The following is a 26,125-nucleotide window of genomic DNA, read 5'->3' as shown; positions in this document are numbered from 1 at the left end:
CGAGTCCCCCGCATCGCCGCCCCCCCTCCCCGAGCGAAAGCTGAAGCCGGAGCTGAGGCGGAAGCCGCGGCGGGTGAGCGGTGGGCGGCGCGGGGAAGCGGGAAGCGCCGGCCTTTTGGGGGCACGTTTCCCGAATGCTGGCCGGGCGCCCAGGGGTCCCAAGCCCGGGGCTTGGGAGAGGACCTCCTTGCATTCTCGCCGCCTCTTTCCCGCCCCGGAGCTTGCATTGGCGGTTCGGGGAGATGATGATCGGCCAGCGCTTAGTCCGGTGCCTGGAAGGAATAGGCGCTGCAGTTATTACTCTCGTTCGTCAACCTGGTCCGCGGTTCTTTTAAGTGGGGTCTGTTGTCTGAATCTGTTGTCACGAGTAGGGAAACTGAGGTTCGGGGAGGCCGTGCAGAGGTCGGGGCCAAGTCAGGGCACGCTCCACTCGCCGCTACCTGGGCCCTGGCTCAGTCGTGAGGGCAACCGGGTGTTTCTCTGAGGTGTTGATGGAGATGAGGGAAGGTCCTTTTGTGAACAAAACAGCTAGAATCCGGAGGCACTAATTTCTTACAGGTAAAAAAGAAGACTGTGACCTAATCTTGCCTCTAAAGATTTGTGTTTAAGCACAAAGCCTTAGGGAACAGGACGTGGAGAAGTCAGCCCGACGTGGGCTTGATGGCCACTTAGCCCTGGGTTCCCCAGAGCCTTGGCAAAGGTCACCTGGCACTAGTTTGGATTGTTCTGAACCTCCGTTTAATCATGGTTTAAAAATTACAAAACCAGCTTTGTCAAGCTGTTGCAAGATTAAACAAAGTAGCAGTTTGTGCAATCGTTTGCCTCCAAAGGAGGAGTCTTCTTTCCCTCTTTTCCTGACTCCATGGGTATTGGGTTAAATTGCTAAGATGGGAAATCCTAGGGCTCTGCATGCTGTTTGGACCCCTGCGAGGCCTCCACTCCCAAGCCAAGTTCACTTGTTTATAAGACTGACAGAAAGGACCTTATTATGTACAGCGTCTCCCAAAGGACACATACCATTGGTGGTATTGCTGTTGATAGTTGACAGGGTAGTAACAGGCTAACCTGTGTATTTGCTGTCAACACTGCCTTAGCACTTGCTGATCTCCCCTTTTGAAATAAGAGAATGAACTTTAGGCTCAGCTTTACCAGAAAACAAGACCAAACCCGATACACGACATAGGTTACGGAAAGAACCTGGTTCTGGCCATTGATCACAGGCTTTCGGTTCCTACGAGGCTATACAATTTCCCTTTTTAAAAATGTACATTTAAGGTTTTTTAAAAAAGCAAAAACTTAAGTGAATAATAATGTTGGTAAAGCAAAAAGGTTAACAACGATGGCATAATGAAGGTTGCAAACCATTGCTTTTCAGCTATTACTGACTTCCCTTTTGAAATCTGAGTGTACCTTAATGGAAAAATAGGTCCCAAATAATCACAGAAAATTAATCACAGTTAAAACTGGAGAATGCTTTTAAGAGGTGAACCCTGGTGCCATTTAAAAAAAAAAAAAAAAAAAAAAGGTACCCAGCTGGAAGTAAGGAAGCATGAGTTTCAGCCCCAATTCAAATTTCCCAGGTAACCTTTGGAAAATCCCTTTCTCTGAGTCTTAGTTTGTTCTTCCTTGAGACGGTTGTACCAGATCATCACCAAGGTCCCTTTCCCAGGATTCTATGATTCTGAATCCTTAAAGGAAGTCATATTTTTTTCCACAAAGTACTCATGCAGAACTTAAATATAAACTGTTGAACTAGAACGTGTGTTTCTTTAGAGCCACTACTACCAAAGACCAACACGTATTAGTGGGGAGTAACAACTAGTCTGTCCTGTGGACGGGTGACCAGAAATCAGAACAGATGCTGACGGCCCTTTGTGGGCACCATCCAGTTGTCTAGCCGTGGATGAATGAGGTAATCCCTTTGAAGATGCTAGGGTAAAACATATTTCTCTAAAGTGATCTTTTTTTTTTTTTTAAGTTTTTATTTATTTATTTATTTTGAGAGAGAGAGCATGAGCAGGGGAGCAAAGACAGAGGGAGAGAGAGAATCCCAAGCAGGCTCTGTGCTGACCGTGAGATCTCACGAACCATGAGATCATGTGAGCAGAGATCAAGACTCAGATGCTTACCCAACTGAGCCACCCAGGTGCCCTCTCTCTAAAGGGATCTTTAGAGAAGAATCTGTTAATTATTTACTGAAAAGGTATTTAGGATCCTTAGGTGTGAAGAGGAATAGTAGAAATATGAAACTTCTAGAAACTGACACCATAGGAAACAAGAACAGTGAGAAGTGCTTGTAATACTCATACAGATTTAAAGTCCGTTTTTAAAACTTAGACATCTAAGGGGCGCCTGGGTGGCTCAGGTGGTTAAGCCTCCGACTTCAGCTCTGGTTATGATCTTGCAATTCGTGAGTTCAGGCCCGGGGTCAGGCTCTGTGCTGACAGCTCAGAGCCTGGAGCCTGCTTTGGATTCTGTGTCCCCCCTCTCTCTCTGCCCCTCCCCTGCTTGCATTCTGTCTCTCTCTCTCAAAAATAAACATTGAAAATTTTTCAAAAAAACAATAAAACTAAAATTAAAAAATAAATTTCTAAAATTTAGACATCTAAAAGTATTTTTATTATTCACTTTGCAGGTAAAATTATTGTTTCATACATGCAGCCATTTATTCAATCAGTATTTGTTTAGTGTCTACTACTTACTGTTAGAGTAAACAGTAAACATTTTACCTCTAATTTGCCGTGATGGGTGTTGCTGGCCCTCCTACTACAAAGAGCTAATTTCCTCATTATATTAACAGTTCCTAAAAATAAGAAAACAGCAATCCAGCTAGGGTGAAAAAGGATAAAAAATATGAATAGACCATTCACAGGAAAGGAAATCAAATGATTTTAAACGTGAAGAGGTGTGCTTCTGAGCTTCTGAAATCCTTAGGTATCTTTCATACCAAAGTTGTTTTCTTCTAGTATTTTTCTAGTTTCATCTTTTTGCTTAAATTTCTGCTAGATCTAGACTATGTTTTGGTGGAAATTATAAAGTAGAAGTCTAGCTTTAATTTTCCTCCCAGAAGGTGGCTCAGTTGTCTCAGTAGAAGACACGTTTTGGTGTTTTGTTTTTTTTAATACAGTGCCATACTTGTCAATGTCAAGGCCATATCTATAACGATCAAAAAGACAGGGGCACCTGGGTGGCTCAGTCAGTTAAGCATTCGACTCTTGATTTTGGTTCGGGTCATGATCTCACAGTTGGTAAGTTCGAGCCCCACGTTGGGCTCTGAGCTGACAGGATGGAGCCTGCTTGGGATTCTCTCCCTCCCTGCTCCTCCCCTGTGCGCACATGTGCTCTCTCTCTCTCTCTCTCTCTCTCTCTCTCTCTCAAAATAAGTAAATAAGCTTAAAAAAAAGACAGAAAGGGCCCATGTTTCTTTTATTTAGCCAGCAGGTATTAGATGTCCTGTATCAGTCATGGAACTAGCTATTACAGTTGCCAGCAGTGATCTAGACCTCAGGCTGCTCCTGTGTTGGCGGGGAGATGAGGCAGTAACTAACTGTGGCACAGTGCACAGTCCATTGTAATGGACTGGGGACAGCAGGAAATGACTCATACTGTCATGGGTGTTAGAAGAGCTCTTTAGAGTTAGCACTAGAGCCAGCTGTTATGCGGCCAGGCTGCATTCTCCAGCCTTGGTAGTACATTCCAAGCAAGGGAACAGAGGCTTAAGAATATGTTTTTCTTTAGACAGTGGTGTCCAATTTAATTGGCCAAAAGCACGGTCTGCAATGCTAGAGGTTGTGTGGGGCAGGCAGGAAGGTAGATTGGAGCCCATTGCAAGGGGCTATTAAGTTCTGGGGACTGGATTCCCTGGCCAGTGGATCTCAGGCCCAGCGCCCAGCTGTGGATCAGAAAGACCTGAAGAATGTGGCCTGGGCATCTGCATTTTATAAAATGTCCCAGGGCATCCTGATGCTCAGCTGAGGTGGAGGTGCTGCCCTCAGCCCTGAGGAGTAAACAGAACCATGGCCTGGGAGGAGGGCCATCTGCCCTATTTCAGCCCATCAGCCCAGGTCCAAAGGCCCCGAAGCCTTTGTAGCATGGATCTGGGGACAAGACAGACCTGAGGTCATGGAGCCATGTCACTGTCTCCCAAAGGAACCTAAATCCCCAAGGTCATCTCCGAGCCAATTCCATTGCCCTGATTTGTTCAGTGTCTTCAAGTTTCCCTAACTTCTTTTTCTTACCTCAGGTTTCTTTTTGCTCATTTATTTGTTTTTTAATTAAACTATGCCCAACACGGGGCTCGAACTCATGACCTCGAGATCAAGAGTCACATGCTCTACCAACTGAGCCAGCCAGGCACCCCTGTGTTTTGGTTGTTGTTGTTGTTGTTGTTTTTAAGTAGGTTTTGTGCCCAGTGCAGAGCCCAACGACCTTGTCTTATGACCCTGAGATCAAGACCTGAGCTGAGACCAAGAGTCAGGCACTTGACCGACTGAGCCACCCAGGCACCCCTGTTTTTTGTTTTTTAAAGTGAATTTCCTTCTTAGGGGTATAGATTCCATTAGAAGCATTATTATTTTCTACGTGTCTTTTCTTCTCTTCGGGAGTCAGCGCTGACAGCAGTGTTGAGCCAAAAAGAAGAGCAGAGCAATTTCTGAACTTCATTGCCATCTCTCTGAAACTGGAGTGGGAAGGGCCAAAGCCCTTGGCAGCTTTAAGACAAGATGAGGACCGTGCTCATGGTTGCAGAAAAGCCATCCTTGGCCCAGTCTATTGCTAAAATCCTCTCTCGAGGTAGGGAAGACCAACACGGGGGGGGGGGGGGGGGGTTGGAATCTATAAGCGTGGTCATTTCTTTCTTTTTCCAGCTCTCTGGAGTTGACTTGGTTCAAGATAGCAAGTGCTAACGAGGCACCTTGGTATCAGTCACTGGGGGATGCATTTACTGCTGCACCCGGTATGAGCCAGGGCTGGGACTCCAAAAAGGTACAGGCACACTTCACAGCATAACACCAGGCAGGCTGCTGTCAAAGTACTGTGCCTCTCATGTTGTTGGTCATAAACAGCAACCAGCCCTGGTAACTTACCCAGAAAGAGAATTCATCGGAAGGAAGAAGACAGAGCCAAGACCCCACCCTAGTCTAAATTTGACCCCAGTCTGAGACCCCAGTCTAAGTCTGAGGCCATGCCGCGGACATCGTCACCACAGGACCCTTGCCACTGGACCCTCAACCCATGACTGCTACACCTGCAGCCTGTGTGCTTATGTCACTCAAGAGTAGCCACTAGGCTGACCCTTGGCTGCGGTCCTCCTGAGACACCAGGACACTAAGAAAGGGAACATGTGTTCCTTACCCTAACTCTGGCCACTGGGATAGTTGGTGGGGTGCTACTTCCCCTCCCATCTCTGAATTCCCTCCAGAAAGGAAGGGTGTTTGCATGCTGGGTACCCAGAAATGGCAGATGTCCACCATGACCTCCCCTTGGCTAGGACAGTGGGCTAGCATCCCTCCAGAAGGGAGGGGAGAGCTGAGACATGCCCACTTCCCAGAGGCTAAGAAAGGTCAGCCAAGGGGCTGTCCAGGGGGAGCATGAGAATATTGTGGAATTTGATAATGAGGTCCCTGGATACCTTTGAGTAAAGTTTGAAAGAAATGAGGCTGAAATGCAGAGAAAGGGCCCAAGAGTGTCTGCTCTTAAGAGTGTTCAGAGAGGGTGCTCCTGGCCTTCAGAGACACAGGGCTCTGCATTGAGAGCACACCATACTGGTTGGTCAGCAGCGGTGTTTTCCGTGAGATCCATGACCTCTCAGCACTCCATTACCCGCAGTGGTCCAGAGAACATCATCACTGACCAGTCTGGGGAAGGGGTACTCTGGCCCTCCAAGAGGCAACACCAGGGTCTGGGGCCTCCACAGCAGTTGTGGCTTGCTGGAGCAGCCGTCACTGTACTTCTGCCCTGTAGGAAACATGTCCTCACGCAAAGGGCTGAACGGAACATGCTCAGTGCACGAGTACACAGGGACTTTCGCTGGCCAGCCCGTCCGCTTCAAGATGACATCTGTCTGTGGTCATGTGATGACCTTGGATTTCCTGGGTAAGCCCCCCATGCCCCTGCTCACCCTCCACCCTGCTAAGGGAAGCCCTGCGAAGTGCTCCCCTGGGTCTTTTTGGAGCCAGGGGAGGGCTCCAGGCAAGGAGTTTGTGCAGAACCTGTGAGTCCTAAGGCCAGCAGATTGTGGAGGGTTGACACAGGGTCTCTGGGTGACATGCCCAGAACCCTGGCTTTGGAGCTCAGTGCCCCTGGGTCCCCATCCCAGAGGCACCCCTTAGTCACTGCACGCCCTATGCTCCTTCCTGCGCTTCCTGGAGGCAGAGAATGCCCACCTTAGGGGGCCTGGCCTCTGCAGGCATTTGGGAGGTGGTTCCTGCTGAGTGTGACTATTGTCCAGTGGTCATTCAGTGGCTGTCATTGTCATCCTTGTATCATTGTTGTGTCACCTTGGAAGAGCCAGCATTAGTACCCAACAGAGCTAGGTGCAGGGCCCTGTGGTTGGCAAAGAGTCGGCTGGGACTGGGGCTTCTACAAGTTTCTGTTCCACAGATGTGAAATGGGTCTTACAACAGTGCCATCCACTTCCCAGGATTGTTTGAGAACTAAGTGTGACAGTGAAGGTAAAGAGCTTAGCACACAGCAAGGTCTCCTTCCTATTGCTCAGTGACAACAATGACATCAATTCAGTTGTGTCGCCAAGCATTTGGACTGAGTTTTATCACCAGCTGGCAGTTGGGGACCTAGGATTTAAACTTGACTTGAGGCACCTGGGTGGCTCAGTCAGTTAAGCGTCTGACCGGCTCAGGTCTTGATCTGTGGTTCATGAGTTTGAGCCACACATCAGGCTCTGTGCTGACACCTCAGCCTGCTTCAGATTCTCCCTCTCGCTCGCTCACTCGCTCTCTCTCTCTCTCTCTCTCTCTCTGACCCTCCCCTGCTCATACTCTGTCTCTTTCTCAAAAGTAAATAAAAACATATAAAAAAAATTTTAACTTGACTCTATCTGACCCTATTCTCCCAGGCTACACAAAATGGAGACTAAAAGAAAGCTGGAGGGCTAAGCATGCAAGCACTGAGCCCTGAATAGAGAAGTAGGTGGATGTACCAGATAAGAGGCCCAAAAGATTGATTCCCCACGGGGATCACCTGAGCACCTGTCAGTGCCAGGTAGGGGGAGAGTTACAAAAATTCAGGCTGGAAGAGAAGACAGAGGTAGGAGTGGTATAGTTCAGTGGTCTGGCAAAGTGAGCCAGCCCAGGAATGGCACTTCCAGCCACAGGGCATGTGCTGAAGTGAGGTTGGAGCAGCAGCAGCCCGGCCCAGTGGTGGCTCCTGTGGGTGGCCAAGGTGTGGTGTCACCTCAGCAGCCTAGGGGAACGAAGGCCCAGCGCTGCCTCCAATTGTGGGATTGCCCTGGGTAAAGTGTTCTCCAAGCCTCCTTTTCCCCGTTTTTGAGGCGAGACCACCACCATCCTCCTGAGGTTATGACGATTGGAGAGGTCAAGCCCTGTGAGCCAGGAAGTGTGATTCAGGTGTCACTGTGGCTGTGGTTTGTAGGAAAGTACAACAAGTGGGACAAGGTGGACCCTGCAGAGCTGTTCAGCCAAGCCCCAACAGAGAAGAAGGAAGCTAACCCCAAGCTGAACATGGTGAAGTTCCTGCAGGTGTGTGGGGCGTGCAAGAGCACAGGCCCCCCCGGGGGGGTGGGGGGGGAGGTCCACCCCTGCACTGCAGGAGGCCTCCTGAATCCTTCCCCCTTTTTTGAACCTGGCGCCCTTTGCTGGATGCCTGGGCTGGCCTTGCAACCCTTTCTGAGAGCGCCCCCTGCTGGCCCTCCTGGACAGCCCTGTCACTCAGCCCTGGGGAGCAGAAATTCTGTTTTTTAGATTGTTTGGCACTGGTGGTGGTTTTTCTAATTTTAAAACAAATGCATACACATGGAAAATATTAAAAAGTAGAAGGAAGAACAAATCATTTATGATCCCACTAAGACAACCACTATTAACATTGAGTCTTATTGCAGCCCTTTTTCTGTGCAGCATTGCATTAATGACTTTTTGTGCCCAAAAAACTAAGTTCTAAGCTAAGTTCTATAAGTGGCTAAGGCAGCCTAAGTGCAGCCAGCTCCTCTGCTCAGCCTGGGTCCCACTCGGCACTGGCCCTCCTACTTGGGGCTCAGGGGCCAGGCGGGAGCACCATGGGTGGGCATTGAAGGGCTGGGCTGTGGAGGTGCCAGTCGCTGTGTGCTATGTGGCAGGTGGAAGGCAAAGGCTGCGACTACATCGTGCTGTGGCTGGACTGTGACAAGGAAGGGGAGAACATCTGCTTTGAGGTAAGAGGGGTGCCCACTGAGGTCCTCACTGCCAACCTTCCCACCGACCTCACTCGCAGTCATCCCGTTCTGGGGCTGCAGTGGGGAATCAGCCATGTTGCCTTAGAAATAGCCTTTTTTCCTCCTCTATTTTGAAAATTCCATAGACACTTTCAAATGCATGGACTCTACCAAGGGTGAAGGAGTGTTACTTCCCCTGCTGGGGCTCACTGTGAGAGCAAACAGAAAGGGCAGAATTTTCTGGGTGGATGGGAGTTTCCCAATCAAGCTGCCTCAAGGAGAGGGTTGGTTTCCAGCATCCTGGCCACTGGGCACCTTTCAGGGATCTTTGGCCAAGGCTGGTTGACACTCAGCAACATTCCTCACTCCTTTTCTCACCTCCAGCCTTCACTGTCCTCTCCCCACCCAAGATACCCTCCCACCTCCTGTCTCCACCCTCCCTGCAGGGAAGCAGGTGCCTGCCTCATCTATGGCTGTGATGCCCCCACGCTGGTCCTGGCTGGAGGTGTCCCCTAGTGAGGCTCACCCTCCTGCCTCTGTGTCCCCAGCTCTCACCTGGTGCCTGGCACACCCTGGGGCTCAGGAAATGCTTCCCGCATGGCAGAGGGTGCTCAGGGCACCCCAAGTTCCAGCGCAGCACCCTCAGGAAACACGCTATGTCCCTTCCCAGACACTCCTCTCCTGGCCCCTCCCCTGCAGGGCTGCTCCTCCCCTGGGGGGCCTTTGCATCGAGGAGTGGAAGCTCACCAGTCTCTCTCCCCTCAGAAACAAAGGCATTTCTTCCCTGTAAAGAAGCTGCATGCCCAGGCTCCAGTGTGACTCCCCTCCCACAGCACAGCCTTCTTAGTGAGTCTGGCTCCAAGCCCCCGCTGTGCTTTAGCCCTAAGAGGGCCACCGCCCCCACCCCGCCACTCTTAAGCCCCATACCTTGGGGGTCCCCTGCGCCCTTACCCCTCCTGTCGTTTGCCTTTTCCACCTCATCTCTGTTTTCCTTCCCTGGCTTTTCTCCAGTCTCTCAAAAGTTCCACCTACCCCTCCTGGCACTCTGCCATCTAGAAAGAAGGGAAGCGGGTCAAGTGGGATGGACTTGGTGACTGAGCTCCCTTGCACCCATGGCAATAGCATTTGCTGGTTGGGCAGAGATGAGAGCAGAGGGTGAGAGAAAGGGTGGTAGTAAAAAGGGGGATGTTTGAACAGATTTGTCAGTGGGTGGAAGAGCAGCCATGTAGCAGGAGTTCTGTGGAGAGACTGAGACTTCTGGACAGGGAAGGAGACAGAGGAGGGTCTGGCAGGAGTCACACACATTGAGGGTCAGCCCCGGGCCTCACAGGCAAAATGTGGAGCAGGAGGTAAAGACCTCAGTGGTGGGTTACAGCTGGGCTGCCTCCCCCAGGTGCTGGATGCCGTGCTGCCCATCATGAATCCAACCCACGGTGGCGAAAAGACGGTGTTCCGGGCCAGATTCAGCTCCATCACGGACACGGACATCTGCGCCGCCATGGCCCGCCTGGGCGAGCCCGACCATAACGAGGCGCTGTCAGTGGATGCCCGGCAGGAGCTGGACCTGCGCATCGGCTGCGCGTTCACCAGGTGCTGGCTGCCCTCCCTTTAGCCAGAGCCCCTGTCTTTCTGGTCCCTGTTTGTCACCCCAGGACCTGGTTAGCACTAGGCCAACATCCACATTCTAAAACCCCTGAAGAACTGTCTGTCTAGCTGATGAGACCACACAGGCCACTACTTGATAAGCAGAGTGTTTGTCTACACTGTGTGGGTCTTCAGGAGAGGGTGGAGGGGATAGAATATAGTAGAAGGGCTTCCCAGACCTGGGATGGGTGGAACCTCTGCTCTTCTCTCTTGCGTTTTGTGTCACGTGTGCACACACATGATTCCTCTCTGTCTGCACACACCCTTCCCAGCCCCCATGCTGAGCATGACCTCACCCTGTCCCCTGTCTTCTGAGCAGGGAAGCCACCTTGGTCCCCTCCCTGCACTCACTAGTAGCCCCATGCTGGATTCACATGGGTGGTTAACAATGGTGTCTGGAGTGAATACATAACCAGAATATCTTTCTCTGCCCCCTCCTCCTTATAGGTTTCAGACTAAATACTTCCAGGGAAAATATGGCAATCTAGACAGCTCCCTTATCTCCTTTGGACCATGTCAAACCCCTACCCTGGGCTTCTGTGTGGAGAGACACGATAAAATCCAGTCCTTCAAACCAGAGACCTACTGGGTGCTACAGGCCAAGGTTTGATTTCCTTTCCCTATGCACACTGGGTCTTTCCAGGTTTGGGCTGTGGACTCTGAGAGTTTTCCATCATCATCATAGCCATGCAAGGGCCTGAGGCCAAGGGCACAGAGGAGAGAGGCCAGAGAGTGGTCTGTGGGGTGTCAGGGAAGGGACCCCAGCCTTCATAGAGAGGCAGGATAAGGTTAGGCCTGGATGCATTGAATTTGGGTAAGCAGGAATGAACTCCACTTTGGCAGTGTGGGGCAGGGTCACCCCTAGGGCCATCAGCTGTGATGGTCAGGTCCAAGGACTGGACTGAGGGCTATAGGCCACTGACTTTCAAATTTTTTAAAGTCTTAGAACCCTTTCTCCAAATAAAATTCTCCATGTGAGCTTCTTACAAGGTTTAAAACATAATACAGAGCTGGTCTGGTTGACGTAGGACTAGGGGCCCATGGACCAACTGCACCTAGTGGGCAGGGATGGCATTCAAGGCAGAGTTTCTAACACTCCTTAAGAACACAGCCTTGACTTTCGGCTCCCCTCCCACCTGCCTGGTCTCGGGGCAGAAGCCTGGAGTCAGAGCAGTCTTCCCTTGGGATGGGGCTGGGTCTCAGCCTACATATCTGTACACCTGCACACCTGTACAGGTATGACTGTGAGACCTTAGGGCTGGGATCATTTTGCTCCCAGGCAAGGACCAGCTTCATCTCTCTTGATTTTCACTCCTGGCAGTGGGCTTACCTGGATTTTTTCTCTCTTGTTTTGTCCTTTTATACTTTTTCCTCCAGGTTAATGCCGATAAAGACAGATCTCTTCTTTTGGACTGGGACCGAGTGCGAGTGTTTGACCGGGAAATCGCACAGATGTTTTTAAACATGACAAAGCTGGAGAAGGAAGCCCAGGTGGGCCTGCCCCACCCACATCTGTCACGTTCGCTCTGGCTGGGAGTAGACCTTGGAAGCCTCTGGCCAGAAGAGTAGCTTGTGGCCTAGGGTCCCATCTTTCTGTCCCTCTTTGAAACGCAGACATCTTTTGGAAAGAAGAAAGGTTACAGAACTGCTTGCAGTAACCAGTGTGCCACATATCTACCCTGTTCCGGGCACCGCCCCATGCCCATGACCTGCCAGGCCCCACAGGCATTATCCCCTTTTGTCAGGATTCCATTTCACACAGATGTCCCCTTTCTGTGATCTCTAAATGCTAACAACTCTGGAGGGACCTGTGTGCACATCAGTGAACCTGCCCAAGGTCACACAGCTAACATGGGATCCCAACCTCAGTCAGCTTTCATGGCCTTTATGGTGCTGTGTTTCCTACTCAGGGTTTTTATGAATTTGAGGGACATGTGCTTGACCTTTAGGAAAAGGGTGACACCACCTGGCAAGGGGCTGCCTACCTGGGATGGAGGTAGTTCTGCCACCATTACAGAGGTCCACAGCAGTAACAGCTACCAGAGTCATGGAGGCACAGCCTGGCCTCCTTCAATCACCTTCTCTTGTCCTTTTCCAGCCTTCCTTGGGTGCTCTCTGTTCACCCATGCAGTTGACTCAGGCTTCTAGAACTTCCTCCAAAGCTGCCTCGTGCTTTTATCCTTGACCATGTTCCTCAAGAGACTCACTGCCATCATCTCCAGATCTCGACCCTAGTGATCCCAAGCCTCCACTGAAGCATGTACCCATTTTGTCCCAAATTAACCCCCCACATTGGTCTGTCTGGAATTCAGAAGGCACTGTCTTGGCCATGTCTCCATGGGATTGGGAGAGACGAGGCATTGGAGTTGAGTTTGGATTGTTTTTGTCCCAGGCAAGACAGAGTCCTCTTTTCTAACAACTGTTCTGTCCAGAGTTGGAAGCTGCCTAGTATTTTATCTAAACTGCCTCACGTTTATAAACGTTTCAAATGGTCACCAACATTTGAAAGTCAGGAGATTTCGCATGAAAGTCCTGATTTGCAGCTTTTGCTGATGAACTGGAAGATGTAGCAATACTGGTAGGCCCTGGTGGAAGCACTCAGGTGCAGTGAGGGCAGCTGACTGCCCCTGAGACGGGCCTGCACTCCGTGGTCTGCTCCAGCCCTCACCTGCCATCCCCATGGCCTGGCTGCCACTGGCTCCCGTAGGAGTTTGAATTTGCAGCCCTTTCTCTTGGCTCTTCCCCATTTCTCCAAGTTTTCTCTTTCCCTAGAAAGTTCTCTTGGAAAGAATTTTCTTTCTTTTTCCCTTCCTTGGCCTAAATAAATATTCAAGTCTTGAGACCACTGTGATAAGTGAAATTGAGAAGCAGGGAGACCAAATGAACGAAACCAGACCCTTTGCCCATACCTCCTGATTCTTTATTATGGCCTCTTTTCCCCACTACCCCAAATCCCGGAATCTGTTCTGTCTTCTAGGTGGAGGCCACAAGCCGGAAAGAGAAGGCCAAGCAGAGGCCCCTTGCCCTGAACACTGTGGAGATGCTGCGAGTAGCTAGCTCTTCTCTGGGTACGTAGGGGCATTCCTCTAAAGCCCCCGAAGGGCTTGGAGCAGGCATGCAGTGAGCCATTCAGCCCTGATGCAATGCCTGGGCTTCCAGGGTGATGCTGACTCTCACACTCCCTTCATGCGCACTTGTGCTGAGTGCCCCCTCCCCCTCCTCCCCCCCCCCACACCCCCGCTGTGTGCACCTGTGCTGAGTGCCTCATGCTCACCTATGTCAAGCCACAGCTCACCTGCAGTGTCATTCGAGGCTTAGTGGGAATCTATGCCTCATGCAGATTTCATTTCCAGAGTGGAAATAAGTAATAACAAACTGACAAACACGAGAGAGGATTCCATTTTGGAAGATTATCGGTTAATATGCAACAGCCCCTTTGGACTTATGTGGGGAAAATAGACCATATTATTGAACATCGATGCAGCTGCTGCCAGGGCCAAACACATGGCAGGCCATGGTCAGAGACCACCTATAGGGCAGGCCTGTGTGTCACTGGCACAGTGGAGTCCCCTCAGGCATTAGACGATGGAATTCCAGCCCTGGACCCAAACTCTGGTCCAGTGTCAGCTTGGCTACTTTCTTTCTTGTCCTGGAGCCTTGGTTTTCTCACAAGAAAACAGCAGCCATTGTGACCATCTCTCAGGGCTGATTGTTCTAAAAGGATTAAATTATTGTAATGGTGTATTGTAACAGCAACAGTGGTGATGACTGCCACTACCCAAGAGAGATGTCCTGACTTTAGCACCCCAGAGTAGCTTCCCTGGTATAGGGAGAGAGGCCAGGGGTGGGAGGTTAATGCCCCAGGCTAATGTTCTGCAGGGGCCAGTGTGACCAGTGTTGATGTAATATCTCTGAGCCTTGTTGCCCCAGGAGGAAGAAGGGGTTTTGACTGGAAAGTTGGCTGTCTCTGACAGCTGTTGGCCTCAAGGCACTGGTGCCTCTGCAGCCTGGGGAAACCTTGGCCAGTGTCCTCAGAACAGCACCTTCAGGGATCCTCGGAGGGCAGTGATGACATTGAGTGGCTAATAGCTGAGTGGCAGCCTCTGCTGCCCTCCCTCAGTAGTCCTGGAGTGCCACGAGGACAGAAACACCCACGGAGCTCAGAACAGGGGGTGTGTGCTAATTCTGCAGTCATAGTGGGACATCAGCAGATGCTGAGGCACAGTTGCACTCCATGGCCAGAATGTGAGAGAGCAGCACTTTGCAGGCCACATTTAATCAGCATAGCCACTAGTGTTATGAGGGTGACACTGTGGAGCATCCCTGTCCTGGGCCCACCTTTACAGGTTCAGGACCTCGGCCTCAGGTAAAGCTGTATGGGCACAGTGGCCTGGCCAGCAGCTCTGTGCTCTAGCTGTGCCCACTCAGAACCACCTCCACCTGCCAGGAGGCCCTGGCCGCCTTTGATGGGGAAGCTGAGTGCCCAGGCCCATTAGCAGGGACCTGGCCATCCCCAACATTCTGGCCCACTGAGCCTCCCATCCCTCACAGGCATGGGGCCACAACATGCCATGCAGACTGCCGAGCGGCTCTACACGCAAGGCTACATCAGCTACCCGCGGACTGAGACCACCCACTACCCTGAGAACTTTGATCTGAAGGGCCCTCTGCGGCAGCAGGCCAACCACCCCTACTGGGCCGACACGGTGAGCAGAGCCACCGCACACCCTTGTTCCCAGGCACTTTGGCCAAACCCAGAACTAGTGCTGGCTCCTCCCTGTGGGAAGTCAGCTATGCCCAGACTCACTGCTTTGTTTTTTCTCCCTCAGGTGAAGCGGTTGTTAACAGAAGGTATCAACCGCCCACGGAAAGGCCATGATGCTGGTGACCATCCCCCCATTACCCCCATGAGGTCTGCCACAGAGGCTGAATTAGGTATCGGTCACTCCCCCCAACACTCACACACTCACTCAAACACACACACCAAGTTTCTGGGTGGGAAGCTATAGTCATGTGGCACCTTAGGACAGTGTCGGGCCCCGTTGGCAGTGTGGGGGCTCCCTCCCCCACCTGCCCCCAGCTGTGGCACAGAGGGTCACCTGAAGGTTGTGTTCTGTTACCATGGGGCAAGACAGAAGAGAAGTGGTGGCAGCAGGTGTGGGGTGGTATGCCTGAGTGCAGGTGCAGGTGGCTGCTCGTAGGAGGCAGGAGGGTGAGGCAGATGGGCAAGGAGGGGACAGGATGGGACCAAGACAGGGAGTGCTGGGGCCCAAGCACTGGGTGTGCCTCCTGCTTCCCACCCGACCAAGGCAGTGTGGGGGCCTGTGTACTGGGAGGAGGCAGGGAAAGGGAGAACCGTGCAGGTAGAGACAGGAGCCACTGTGCACCACCCAAGCTTGCAGTCACCAACTAAGAACATACCAGGCCCTGAAGAGCAGTCCCACCTGGAAGCAGAGGTCGGAGCTGTAACTGTGTAGGAACCACCACAGCACAGGATACTCACTTTCCCTTCCTGCGCACTTCCTACTCCTCTCTCCAGCTTCAGTGCAGGCCAGCCCTGCCATTCTGTGCTGATGGCCAGGGCCCTGCCGCCTGAATGAGAGTGCTGGGGGGTCTTTAGAGCCAGAGCTTCTGGACAGTAACCAACTTCCTTGCCTGCTGCAGGCAGTGAGGCGTGGCGGCTCTATGAGTACATCACCAGACATTTCATTGCCACAGTTAGCTACGACTGCAAGTACCTCCAGAGCACCATTTCCTTCCGTATTGGTCCTGAGCACTTCACCTGCACAGGGAAGACCGTCATCTCTCCAGGTAAAACTGCAGGGCCAGACTGGCTCCTCCCTCACCTCCACAGACAGACGGAACATTCTCCATTGAACCTGGGGAGGGAGGCCCAGGGTCTTGGGCCTGGGCTACCTGGGACAGGACCCTAAGTGGCAGCACCCTCTCCCTCCAGGCTTCACGGAGATCATGCCCTGGCAGAGTGTGCCTCTGGAGGAGAGCCTGCCCACCTGCCAGAGGGGCGACACTTTTGCTGTGAGTGAAATAAAGATGCTGGAGAAGCAGACGAACCCACCCGACTACCTGACAGAGGCCGAGCTCATCACACTCATGGAGAAGCACGGCATTGGTGGGTGCATCCACCCTCCTGCCCACCCAGGCCCCGGGCCTGAGGGTTTCCATCCCAGGAGCAGGTCCAGACCTGCTCAGTGACTCTTCCGTGCCCAGCACCTAGTAACTGCAGCCCAGGGTGTGGCCAGCTCCCCAGGCAATGTTCACTCTAATGGGAACTGCCTGTTGTTTGATGTGCTGCACCAGCTGACCCAGCTCTGGAGGGCCAGAACAATCCAGGGTGCTGTGCCTGAGTCTTGTTCTGTCACTAACAGTTGTGACAGGTGACTGTCAGGGAACGTCTCACCTGGGTTTGGTGACAGTGGTGTGTGGGTGCTGCTCCCCCAGCATCCTCTGTCCTTCCCCATTGACAAGACATCCATGGCTCCCTGCAGCCACATACTGGACAGCAGCCCAGATCCCATAACCAAAATGAGCCCGTGAAAAGGGCTCCTGTGACCTTCTGAACAAGACAGTGGCCCTGGGCAGCCCTGTTAACCGGGAGCCCCCAGGGCTGTGTGAAAAGGAACTGGCAAGGGCTGCCGCTCCGGCAGTGGCAAGAATGCAGTGGGCACAGGGGGGAGCGTGCTGGGGCTCAGATCCTAATCCCAGCATTGTCCTTCCAGTGCGGTACCTCAATGGCCTCCATAGCCTCTAAGCACCATCTGAGGAGGCTCCTCAGCACAGGGGAGCAGTAAAGGCAGCATCTGGCAGCGCCAGGTGACCCTGAAGTCTCTAGGGGAGGTGCCATCCTGGAAACTAATCACAAGGGACCTGGGAGCTGGAAAGTGGGCAGTTCTGAGCAGGTTTCAGAGGGGATGATTTGGCAGCGAGCATGGGAGTTCCTCCGTGTTCAGGGGTCTTGAGCCCTATTTCTAGAAGGGGTAGATGTCTCAGAATTGAGGCAGGGAGAGGTCAAGGAGGTCGCATTTACCAAATGTGAGGGGCAGGCAGACTGAGCTCCCATGACCTTGGCAGAGTTCCTTAACCTCCATGAGCCTCTGTTGTTTGTAGAGGGGAATTAAGCGCCCGGCGCTGGGAGGGCCATTTTTGGATTCACAAGACCATTCTCAAAACACATGGTGTGGTGTCCAGCACAGTGCTAGCCAAAAACAGAGGTGAGGAGGCTGAGAACCAGGGTCCCCATGGTGAGTGGGAGCAAAGGTGGAGCCTACGGTCTGATGGGGAGTCTGCTATGGAACACTTGGTATGTGTTGCTATGTGTTTCAGGGACAGACGCCAGCATCCCCGTGCACATCAACAACATCTGCCAGCGCAACTACGTCACTGTGGAGAGCGGGCGCCGACTCAAACCCACCAACCTTGGCATCGTCCTGGTGCATGGCTACTACAAGATTGGTGAGTCCGTGGGGCACCTGGGTGGCTCAGTCGGTTGAGTGTCAGACTTCAGCTCAGGTCATGATCTCACGGTTCCCATGTCGGACTCTATGCTGACAGCTCAGAGCCTGGAGCCTGCTTCTTCTCTCTGCCCCTACCCTGCTTATACTCTGTCTCTCTCTCTCTCTCTCTCTCTCTCAAAAATGAATAAACATTCAAAAAACTTTTAAAAAAGAAAAGAGATTGATGAGTCTGGCTGGCTGTTGCTCCCTGACTTTGGCCTGGGCTGCAGCTCTGCATTCATCAGCCCCCAGCCTCTGACAGGCCATGGCCCTGTGGCAGGTCAACTCCCCCTGGAACAGTGCTACATTGTCACCCCCCACCCCCCCGCCTGGCCCCGGACGTGCTCCAGCAGGGTCTCTGTGTGGTGGATGGATGAATGGACAAGTGCAAAGGATCCAAGAGAGGAGGCTCGAGGGGCTTTTCCCCACAGACCAGCTCCGGATGGGGTCTGGATCCTCCTTGCAGAGCTCTTTGCTCTGTCCCAGAGAGGTTCCAAGGGTCTTAGGGGAGATGGCAGGGCACAGACCTGGCCTGAGGACTTCCAGGAACTGTGACACAGTCTTGGAGACAGGATGCCCCTGGCCACTCGACACTGGATTTTCTGGGTAGGAGATCAGGAAAGGCGTGGGACCACAGGACTGCAGCCTGAGCTGGTGGGGGCAGCCACAGCTCCCCAGTGCGAGTGCTCACAGCAGCACTCCCCTACTTGCAGATGCAGAGCTGGTGCTCCCCACCATCCGCAGTGCAGTCGAGAAGCAGCTGAACCTGATCGCCCAGGGCAAAGCTGACTACCGCCAAGTCCTGGGCCACACCCTGGATGTCTTCAAGAGGAAGTTCCACTACTTCGTGGACTCCATCGCCGGTGAGCCCACCTCTTCCCTACCCCTGTGCCAGAGGCCCCTGGGCCAGGGCTGCCCCAGCTGTGTGGGACCAGTGTCCAGATTTGGGCTCTGGGCTCCGGGGCTCCTTTGGGAGGACAGGGCAATAACATCTCATTGCTGGACCATCGTTGGGGTTAAAGAGCGGGCTTTTTTTTTAATAGTATTTTTTAATAAGTTGTGTTTTAATGAGATATTTTTTAATAAGTTATTTTTGAGAGAGAAAGCACGAGCAGGGGAGGGGCAAAGAGACAGGGAGAAAGAATCCTAAGCTGGTTCCACATTGTCAGCGCAGAGCCCGACGCAGGGCTCAAAACCACAAACTATTGAGATCATGACCTGAGCCGAAACCAAGAGCTGGACACTTAACCGAGTGAGTCACTCAGTTGACCCAAGAGCACACATCTTAACACCACACACGAGGCACCCAGCTCATGTGAGACATGAAGCCGCAGCCCTGCTGTTCCTGTTACCCTAGCACCCTCAGGGATAGAGACGCATTTACTCAGATGCTTGCTGTGGCCTCCCCCTCCGTGCACGTGTCTGAGGCGGGCTGCCGGAGGCTAGGAGGATGTGACTCTTCCCTGCGCTGCTTGCTTTCAGGCATGGACGAACTGATGGAGGTGTCTTTTTCACCCCTGGCGGCCACGGGCAAGCCCCTCTCCCGCTGTGGGAAGTGCCACCGGTTCATGAAGTACATTCAGGTAAATGAGGGTGAAGGGCTGTGACCACCCCATCTGGCCTACAGCACCCTTGTGTACAGACCTGGGCAAGTCCTGTCACCTCTGTAGACCTCTGCCTTATCCTTAGTCATAAAGAAATCATTGTTCTGGCTGCCACACAAGAATGAGAGGCCTACTGCAGCCTTGCCAACAGACACCCAGTTTCCCCTTGACCCCAGGAACATGTGAGCTGTGGGGGCTCTTAAACACATTGTCCATTTTTTCCTAACAACACATTATTTGCTATCCTGGGCATTAATACACATGCAGGGGTTCTAGAACTACCTTTCTCCATGCCTGGAGCAGGTGTCCTGAGACTCATGGCTATGGGTCCTTGCCTGAGAGGTCCTTGCCTGGCAACATGCTACACATTATGCATTATGTATTGTGTTACATGTTATAAGTTACACATTATATGCATATTCCGTGTGTTACACATTATGCATTGTGTGTTATGGGTTACATATTATGTATTACATATTGCACATATATTACTACGTATGTCTCTGTTGTGTACATAAGTATACATGTGTATTATGTGTTATGCATACATAATACATAAGTAGTATGTAAACATAACGTATTCTACGTGTGTGACATACGTAACACATTATGTATTTTGTATATGCGTTAGATTTTCTGTGTGTATCATATATTATGTACTACATACACATTACAGTGCTGCATATTTGTCTTATGTTATATACATTATATACTACATGTCACCTGTTACTTCTGTATTAGGAGAGTGAGGGCAGGCCAGAGAGCAGGGTGGCCTCAGTGACCCTGAGCCTCTTCCCTGGTGTTTCTGCAGGCCAAGCCCAGCCGCCTGCACTGCTCCCACTGCGACGAGACCTACACCCTCCCCCAGAATGGCACCATCAAGCTCTACAAGGAGCTCCGGTGCCCACTGGATGACTTCGAGCTGGTCCTGTGGTCCTCAGGCTCTAGGGGCAAGAGCTACCCACTGTGCCCCTATTGCGCCAATCACCCGCCCTTCCGAGACATGAAGAAAGGTGAGTGCCCCGTCTCTTGGCCTCAACCGCTCCCTCCCAAGACAGGCTGCCCCGTCCCCCCTGGGTGTCTGTGGTGCCTGTCCAGCCCCTGCCCTGCCCCCACGCTATGGCTGGACTCACCGGCTCAGGGACAGGAGACCTGAGGTGTACTTGGGCACTGCTGAGGCGGAGCCAGCCAGTCTGCCACTCTCTGTCCCGGTCATAATTGAGAGGGCAACTGTAATCCACTCACTCGGGATCTGGGCAATAGGCATGCCGTGCCCTCTCCTGGGCTAGGTTGAGTTGAGTGATGCAGCAGGTTGGGGGGCCCCACCTGGCAAGGGGTGCACCCTCAGTCAGCGTCTACCTCCGTTCTCTATCCTCACAGTCATTACTGGGGAAAGGAGACACATGTGCATGGGTAGGGGTGGGTAGTGGGAGGCACCAACAGCACTGAGCCAAGAGTCTAGAGGAGGTACAGGGCCCAGCGTGTTCACCCCATGCTACAGACAGGAATGAGGTACAGCAAGAGGCATCTACCCACGTTCATCAAGGGGTCTAGGGAACCCTCAGGGGTCTCAATTCACCCTTCCTGACTCAAGCCTCACCTGTAAGGCAGGGACAGCCTGCATTTGGGCTACTAGGGTTACTGAGGCCCTTCCCTGCCCTCCAGCATCTTTCAGGGCAGCCAGTGGCTCCGTGTGACCCAGCAGCACAGGAGCCACATGGAGCTGATGGGAATTGGCTGTGGAAGCAAAGTGAAGAGGGGGAATGGACCTGGCCGGAGGCCACCAGGAAGGCCTTCTGGAAATGATGGGGGGAGGGGGAGTGACACTCACAGGTTGAGGAGGTTTTAGATAAGCAGAGAAGCAGGGGCAAGGGCAGTGGGGGAATCCAGACCCGGGGTGATCAAGGAACACTTTTTGCTGGGACGACAGATCTGGACCATGAGGCCCTAGGGGAAGACCCTCTGGGAGGTGGCAGCAGGGGGGGTTGGGGGGGGGACACAGCACAGGGTGGGGGTTGGTGTGCATCATGGGCTGCCCCCTCCCCACCAGGCATGGGCTGCAACGAGTGCACACACCCCACCTGCCAGCACTCGCTTAGCATGCTGGGCATCGGCCAGTGCGTGGAATGCGAGAGCGGCGTGCTGGTGCTGGACCCCACCTCAGGCCCCAAGTGGAAGGTGGCCTGCAACAAGTGCAATGTGGTGGCGCACTGCTTCGAGAACGCCTACCGCGTGCGGGTGTCTGCCGACACCTGCAGCACCTGTGAGGCTGCCCTGCTGGCTGTGGACTTCAACAAGGCCAAGTCCCCGCTCCCAGGCGACGAGACACAGCACACGGGCTGCGTCTTCTGCGACCCCATCTTCCAAGAGCTAGTGGAGCTGAAGCACGCGGCCTCCTGCCACCCCATGCACCGTGGTGGGCCAGGAAGGAGGCAGGGCCGGGGGCGGGCCCGGGGCCGTCGGCCCACAGTGAAGCCCAGTGCCAGGCGGCCAAAGGACAAGATGTCAGCCCTGGCTGCCTACTTTGTATGACAGCCCCGCCATCCCTTGCCAGGCTCACACAGTTGCCCTTGGGGCCACAGAAATCATTAAAACGTATTTTGCCTTCTCCAGAGCAAGCAGCTCAGGACCTTTCCCTGGTATCAGAGGGTTATGGCGTCCTCACTGCGCTTCCTGGTCTCCCCGCCCCTCCTCTCCCTTCTGCACACACCATGGTGGTGCCTGTAGGGAGGCCACCAAGTGTGGAAAGGGGGATCAAGCTCAGTCTGAGGCTCACGTCATAATTCAGTATGTGTAACAGACAGCAAGGTAGCACAAGTAGGTAGCGTCCCTGATGTCTGCAAGGAAGAAAGGAAGGCACCAACTGCCTGTTATCCCAGGCAGGTGTCATAGGAGGAAGGCCTGGTGGAGGAGACAGGGCTGAAAGAAGTCCTCACTGGACCTTGGCCTTCCCTGCAGCCCATTTTTTGGGGTCACACAGTGGCTCTGAACAGGTCTGTGTGTGGTGTATGCGACCCTGGCAGCCTCTCAGGGCCTCTTCCAATTCCTGTTCTCAAGCCTTTACTGTCTCAAACAGAGGCAGGCCAGTCACTTCCCAGGGTGAACTGCAGGGAGCCCCACTGAAGCCATCTGCGTGATTTAATGTTTATTTATTTTTGACAGAGAGACAGAGCATGAGCGGGGGAGGGGCAGAGAGAGAGGGAGACACAGAATCCAAAGCAGGCTCCAGGCTCTGAGCTGTCAGCACAGAGCCCGATGCGGGGTTTCAAACTCACAGACAGCAAGATCATGACCTGAGCCGAAGTCGGACACTCAACCCACTGAGCCACCTAGGCGCCCCCATCTGCGTGATTTAGAAAATAATCCATAAACCAAACAGCCCTGTGGGCTGCCCTCCGCCTGATGTCCTTCCTGTGCCCCATCACCACCACCCCAGTCCCCACAGAGGAGCACTCACATTAGGCAACCACGTGTTGAATATGCCACTCCTGACCATGCTCCACAACACGGGAGCTCGGAAAAATAGCTTTCCAAGCTGTGTGGTGGAACACCTTCATGAAGGGCGGGTCAGAACTATTTTGCACGTTGTCTATCTGGGTACTAGATTCACAGTTCACACTAGAATATAACAAGGCTCTGAGCAGAGCTTCCGTGAATACACCTGTGACTTCACCCAGCATTCCAAGCAAATGCTGCACCCTCCAGCCTCCCTCTTTGGGGAGATCCCAAAGAGCCACTCCTCGTGTCCCTGGAACACTGGGAAACCACTCAAGAAGTTCAAAGAGAATAGGCAGTGACATGGTGACACATCATCATCCGGAAGGCTGCCCCTGGAGGCAGGCTCCCAGGAAGGTGTAGTACGGCTGCTGGGATAGTGTCACAGGGAAAGAGGTGCTTCCAGAATGCTGGTGTTCCTCCTCCCTCCCCTCTTGCTGTGGTCAGATTCTGGGGCACTCACAAGGCCACATCTGCTAGTGGATAGTGTCCCTGGCACAGGGCTCTGACTGCTCTGCCACCTTGTCAATAGTGAGTGGACCCAGGGCCTTCTCCGTGGGAAGGTGACCCAACTCCCTTCTGCTCTAGGAGCCCCCCCCCCCAACACACACACACACAAGCAGCCCAGGTAGATGGCCAGAGGGACTTAGGGGGACAGAAACTGTACCTTCGGCTTTAAGCCCAAACCACCTGTTCCTTCCTTACTAGAATTCTGCACTAAGGTTTCAGCCCCAAACAGGGCTAATCATAAAAGGTTCATTCATTTTTCTCTGCAATTGTCCCTTGTGTATGAATCTCCTTGGCATTTGAAACTGGAGTCTGCCTTCTGGGTCTCTTCATCTCATACCAACCAACAGCATCCAACCCTCCTGCTACTTCCAAGGTGGCTGCAGGAGCGAGGAGGACAGGAAGAGATGAGGCCCACTCCGTCTAGAACAGCCTAATGTGCTCCTTGAGACAGCACCTCCTGCCCTTGAGGTCAGGGAGGTGGCTGACCTGCTTCAGTGGCTTCAGGCTGACCTGCTCTGGAGCTGCAGGGGGCAGAACTCCTGTAGACCAGGCCTTTGTGCATGGCTCACAGAAGCAGGGCCTGGTTGTCTGGCTGAATTGGTTAGACACAGACCATTGCCCTTGACAACACCCATTCCTGTCACTTTGAGACCAGTACATATTGTCATGAGGTGCACCATGAGCATTTGCTCAGTTGAGTGTGGCATCTCTTCCAGGGCTGCTAGACAGGAGAAGGCACCACAGACTTGCAGATGTGAACCCACTCCCCCTCTACCCTCCATCGTCAGTCAGGCCCTCAAAGACCTGAGGATACCAGCAACCAAGGGAGCTCTGAGAGCCCCCTTTGAGAAAGCAGCACTGCTGGAAATAGGAAGCCAAGTGGGGGTCCCTAGGCAGTCAGGGGTAAGGGTTTGTAACTTCTTTCCAAGGTCACAGCATCACCAATGGTTTGAAAACCCAAGAGCAATGTCACCCCATCTCTACGATGAGTCTGGCAATGTGTGAAGGGACAGGGCAGGAAGATAGGAGGAGGGGGTAGGTATAACCACCTGTAGACACATGAGGTCCTATAGCAGGGGAGTAGAGGGTTCAGGGTGAGTTTCCAGAATAATGGTCATTTGGGGACCAAGAGAGGGTTCAGTCACAAGGGGCAGAGGTGGGAGGAACACCCAGGCTGAATACTTCGGGAGATCTGTGTGGTCTGCTCACCTAAGCCAGGGGTGCAGCCTTGTAAGAGAACCAGAGCTCAAACTCAGTGGTTAGGTGGGGTGGGTGACATTGAAAGATTGCTTTCAAGAGATTGAAAGCCAAGAGCCAGAAGCTGAGGCATGATGGAATGCAGACAGGGAGAGGTTGACAGAAGCCACAGGGCACAGGTAATCTCACAGGCAATGCCTTGGTCTCGTGCCCCTATGGGGCCAGCTCCATAGTGCAAGGGGCACTACCTCACTTTGCTGTCATCTCTAAGCCGCTGACCTTGAATAGAATTAGTGCTCCAAAGAGTCTAACATGGGCCCCAGCTGAAGAGGATTGCAGGTAAACCAGCTTTCACAGGCACCCCACTTCACAGTGCAGGAGGTCCTGTCCCATGCACCACTTCACCTGTGCCATGGTTCTCAAACTTCCCCCCCATGGTCATCTGATGTCAGTGGTCTGGACACTATGAGAAACACTGATTCAGGGTTTCACAACTCACAATGACCCCATCAGATCGTGTGGTTGCTATATTGCTGTAGTCCCCACTTTTCTGGTAAGGAAACAGGCTCAGCTGAGCTAAGGAACACGTCTAAGGTCTTAAGTTATAAAAGTAACCTCAAGCTTTCTTGGGGTCACCACACTAACAGGGGGTTATAGGATCTAGGAGGGTCTAAGCAGGAGAATGGGATGAGCCAGCACCCCTCTCCCACCCTGCTTTCTCCACCTAAATACACCCTGCCTTTCAGACTCACCCCCACCCAATATGGCTTCCTTTCATGTCAGCCAACTGCTAGTTCTCCAAGGTTCCTTGCTTCACTGAACCCCTCCTGTTAGTGAAGCATCCCAGAGACCCTAATTCCTGGGAAGGATACAGGCCCGTATGTGGACCAGGAAGTCAAGGAGGTGGGGCTGCAGTATGACTTTTGAGAGTCCTTGCTCCATTAAATTTTTTTTAATGTTTATTTATTTTTGAGACAGAGAGAGACAGAGCATGAACGGGGGAGGGGCAGAGAGAGAGGGAGACACAGAATTGGAAGCAGGCTCCAGGCTCTGAGCCCTCAGCCCAGAGCCCGACGCGGGGCTCAAACTCACGGACCGTGAGATTGTGACCTGAGCTGAAGTCGGACCCTTAACCGACTGAGCAACCCAGGCGCCCCCATTAAATTTTTTAAATTATACTTTACAAATGCATTGATATAAAGATGAATATATTAATATCATATATTAAAACATTTTATTTGATCTAAAAGTTCACTTATTCTAGCTTTAAAAGAAAACATTTTCATGGGCCTCTCTTGGTAGCAGAAAAACGCCCCACCCCCAAAGATGTCCATGTTTTCTTTTCATACCTGGAATCTGTGTTGATGTTAGAGTACATGGCAAAGGAGAATCAGGGTTGCAGACAGAATGAAGGTTTCACGTCATCTAACTTTAAAATAGGGAGGGGCGCCTGGGTGGCTAAGCATCAGACTTCGGTTCAGGTATCTCGCAGTTCTCAAGTTCAAGCCCTGTGTCGGGCTCTGTGCTGACAGCTCAGAACCCGGAGCCTGCTTCGGATTCTGTGTCTCCCTCTCTCTCTGCCCCTCCCCCATTCGTGCTCTGTCTGTATCTCTCAAGAAATGAATACACATTAAAAAAAAAAGTGGGGGGGGGGCGCCTGGGTGGCGCAGTCGGTTAAGCGTCCGACTTCAGCCAGGTCACGATCTCGCGGTCCGTGAGTTCGAGCCCCGCGTCAGGCTCTGGGCTGATGGCTCAGAGACTGGAGTCTGTTTCCGATTCTG

The 26,125-nt window shown here is 52.6% G+C and overlaps 1 protein-coding gene and 1 non-coding gene across 9 annotated transcripts; one reads left to right on the top strand and one right to left on the bottom strand.

Moving 5' to 3' along the window:
* On the top strand, nucleotides 1–21,756 carry TOP3B (DNA topoisomerase III beta). Of its 8 annotated transcripts, none has more exons than XM_047827838.1 (19): nucleotides 1–73; nucleotides 1,774–1,912; nucleotides 4,609–4,791; nucleotides 5,962–6,093; nucleotides 7,609–7,715; nucleotides 8,309–8,383; nucleotides 9,777–9,973; nucleotides 10,475–10,631; nucleotides 11,405–11,518; nucleotides 13,005–13,095; nucleotides 14,579–14,733; nucleotides 14,857–14,962; nucleotides 15,692–15,838; nucleotides 15,984–16,157; nucleotides 17,369–17,497; nucleotides 18,252–18,401; nucleotides 19,021–19,121; nucleotides 19,954–20,155; nucleotides 21,193–21,756. In XM_047827838.1, the coding sequence occupies exons 3-19, from the start codon at nucleotides 4,722–4,724 to the stop codon at nucleotides 21,672–21,674; spliced, it is 2,589 nt and encodes an 862-aa protein (XP_047683794.1). In that variant the 5' UTR covers nucleotides 1–73; nucleotides 1,774–1,912; nucleotides 4,609–4,721; the 3' UTR covers nucleotides 21,675–21,756. The 8 variants fall into 8 exon arrangements, with proteins under 8 accessions (XP_047683794.1, XP_047683797.1, XP_047683799.1 ...); XM_047827840.1 differs by lacking the exon at nucleotides 1–73 and adding an exon at nucleotides 82–318; XM_047827839.1 differs by lacking the exon at nucleotides 1–73 and adding an exon at nucleotides 82–340.
* Nucleotides 4,283–4,355, bottom strand: TRNAK-CUU (transfer RNA lysine (anticodon CUU)). The gene has a single exon. It is a non-coding gene; the product is annotated as a tRNA-Lys (tRNA).
* Nucleotides 21,757–26,125: the final 4,369 nt, after the last annotated feature.

Source organism: Prionailurus viverrinus, chromosome D3 (assembly GCF_022837055.1).
Source record: "Prionailurus viverrinus isolate Anna chromosome D3, UM_Priviv_1.0, whole genome shotgun sequence".
In the NCBI taxonomy this organism is placed as follows: domain Eukaryota; kingdom Metazoa; phylum Chordata; class Mammalia; order Carnivora; family Felidae; genus Prionailurus; species Prionailurus viverrinus.
This window is presented reverse-complemented; position numbering and strand designations above follow the sequence as displayed.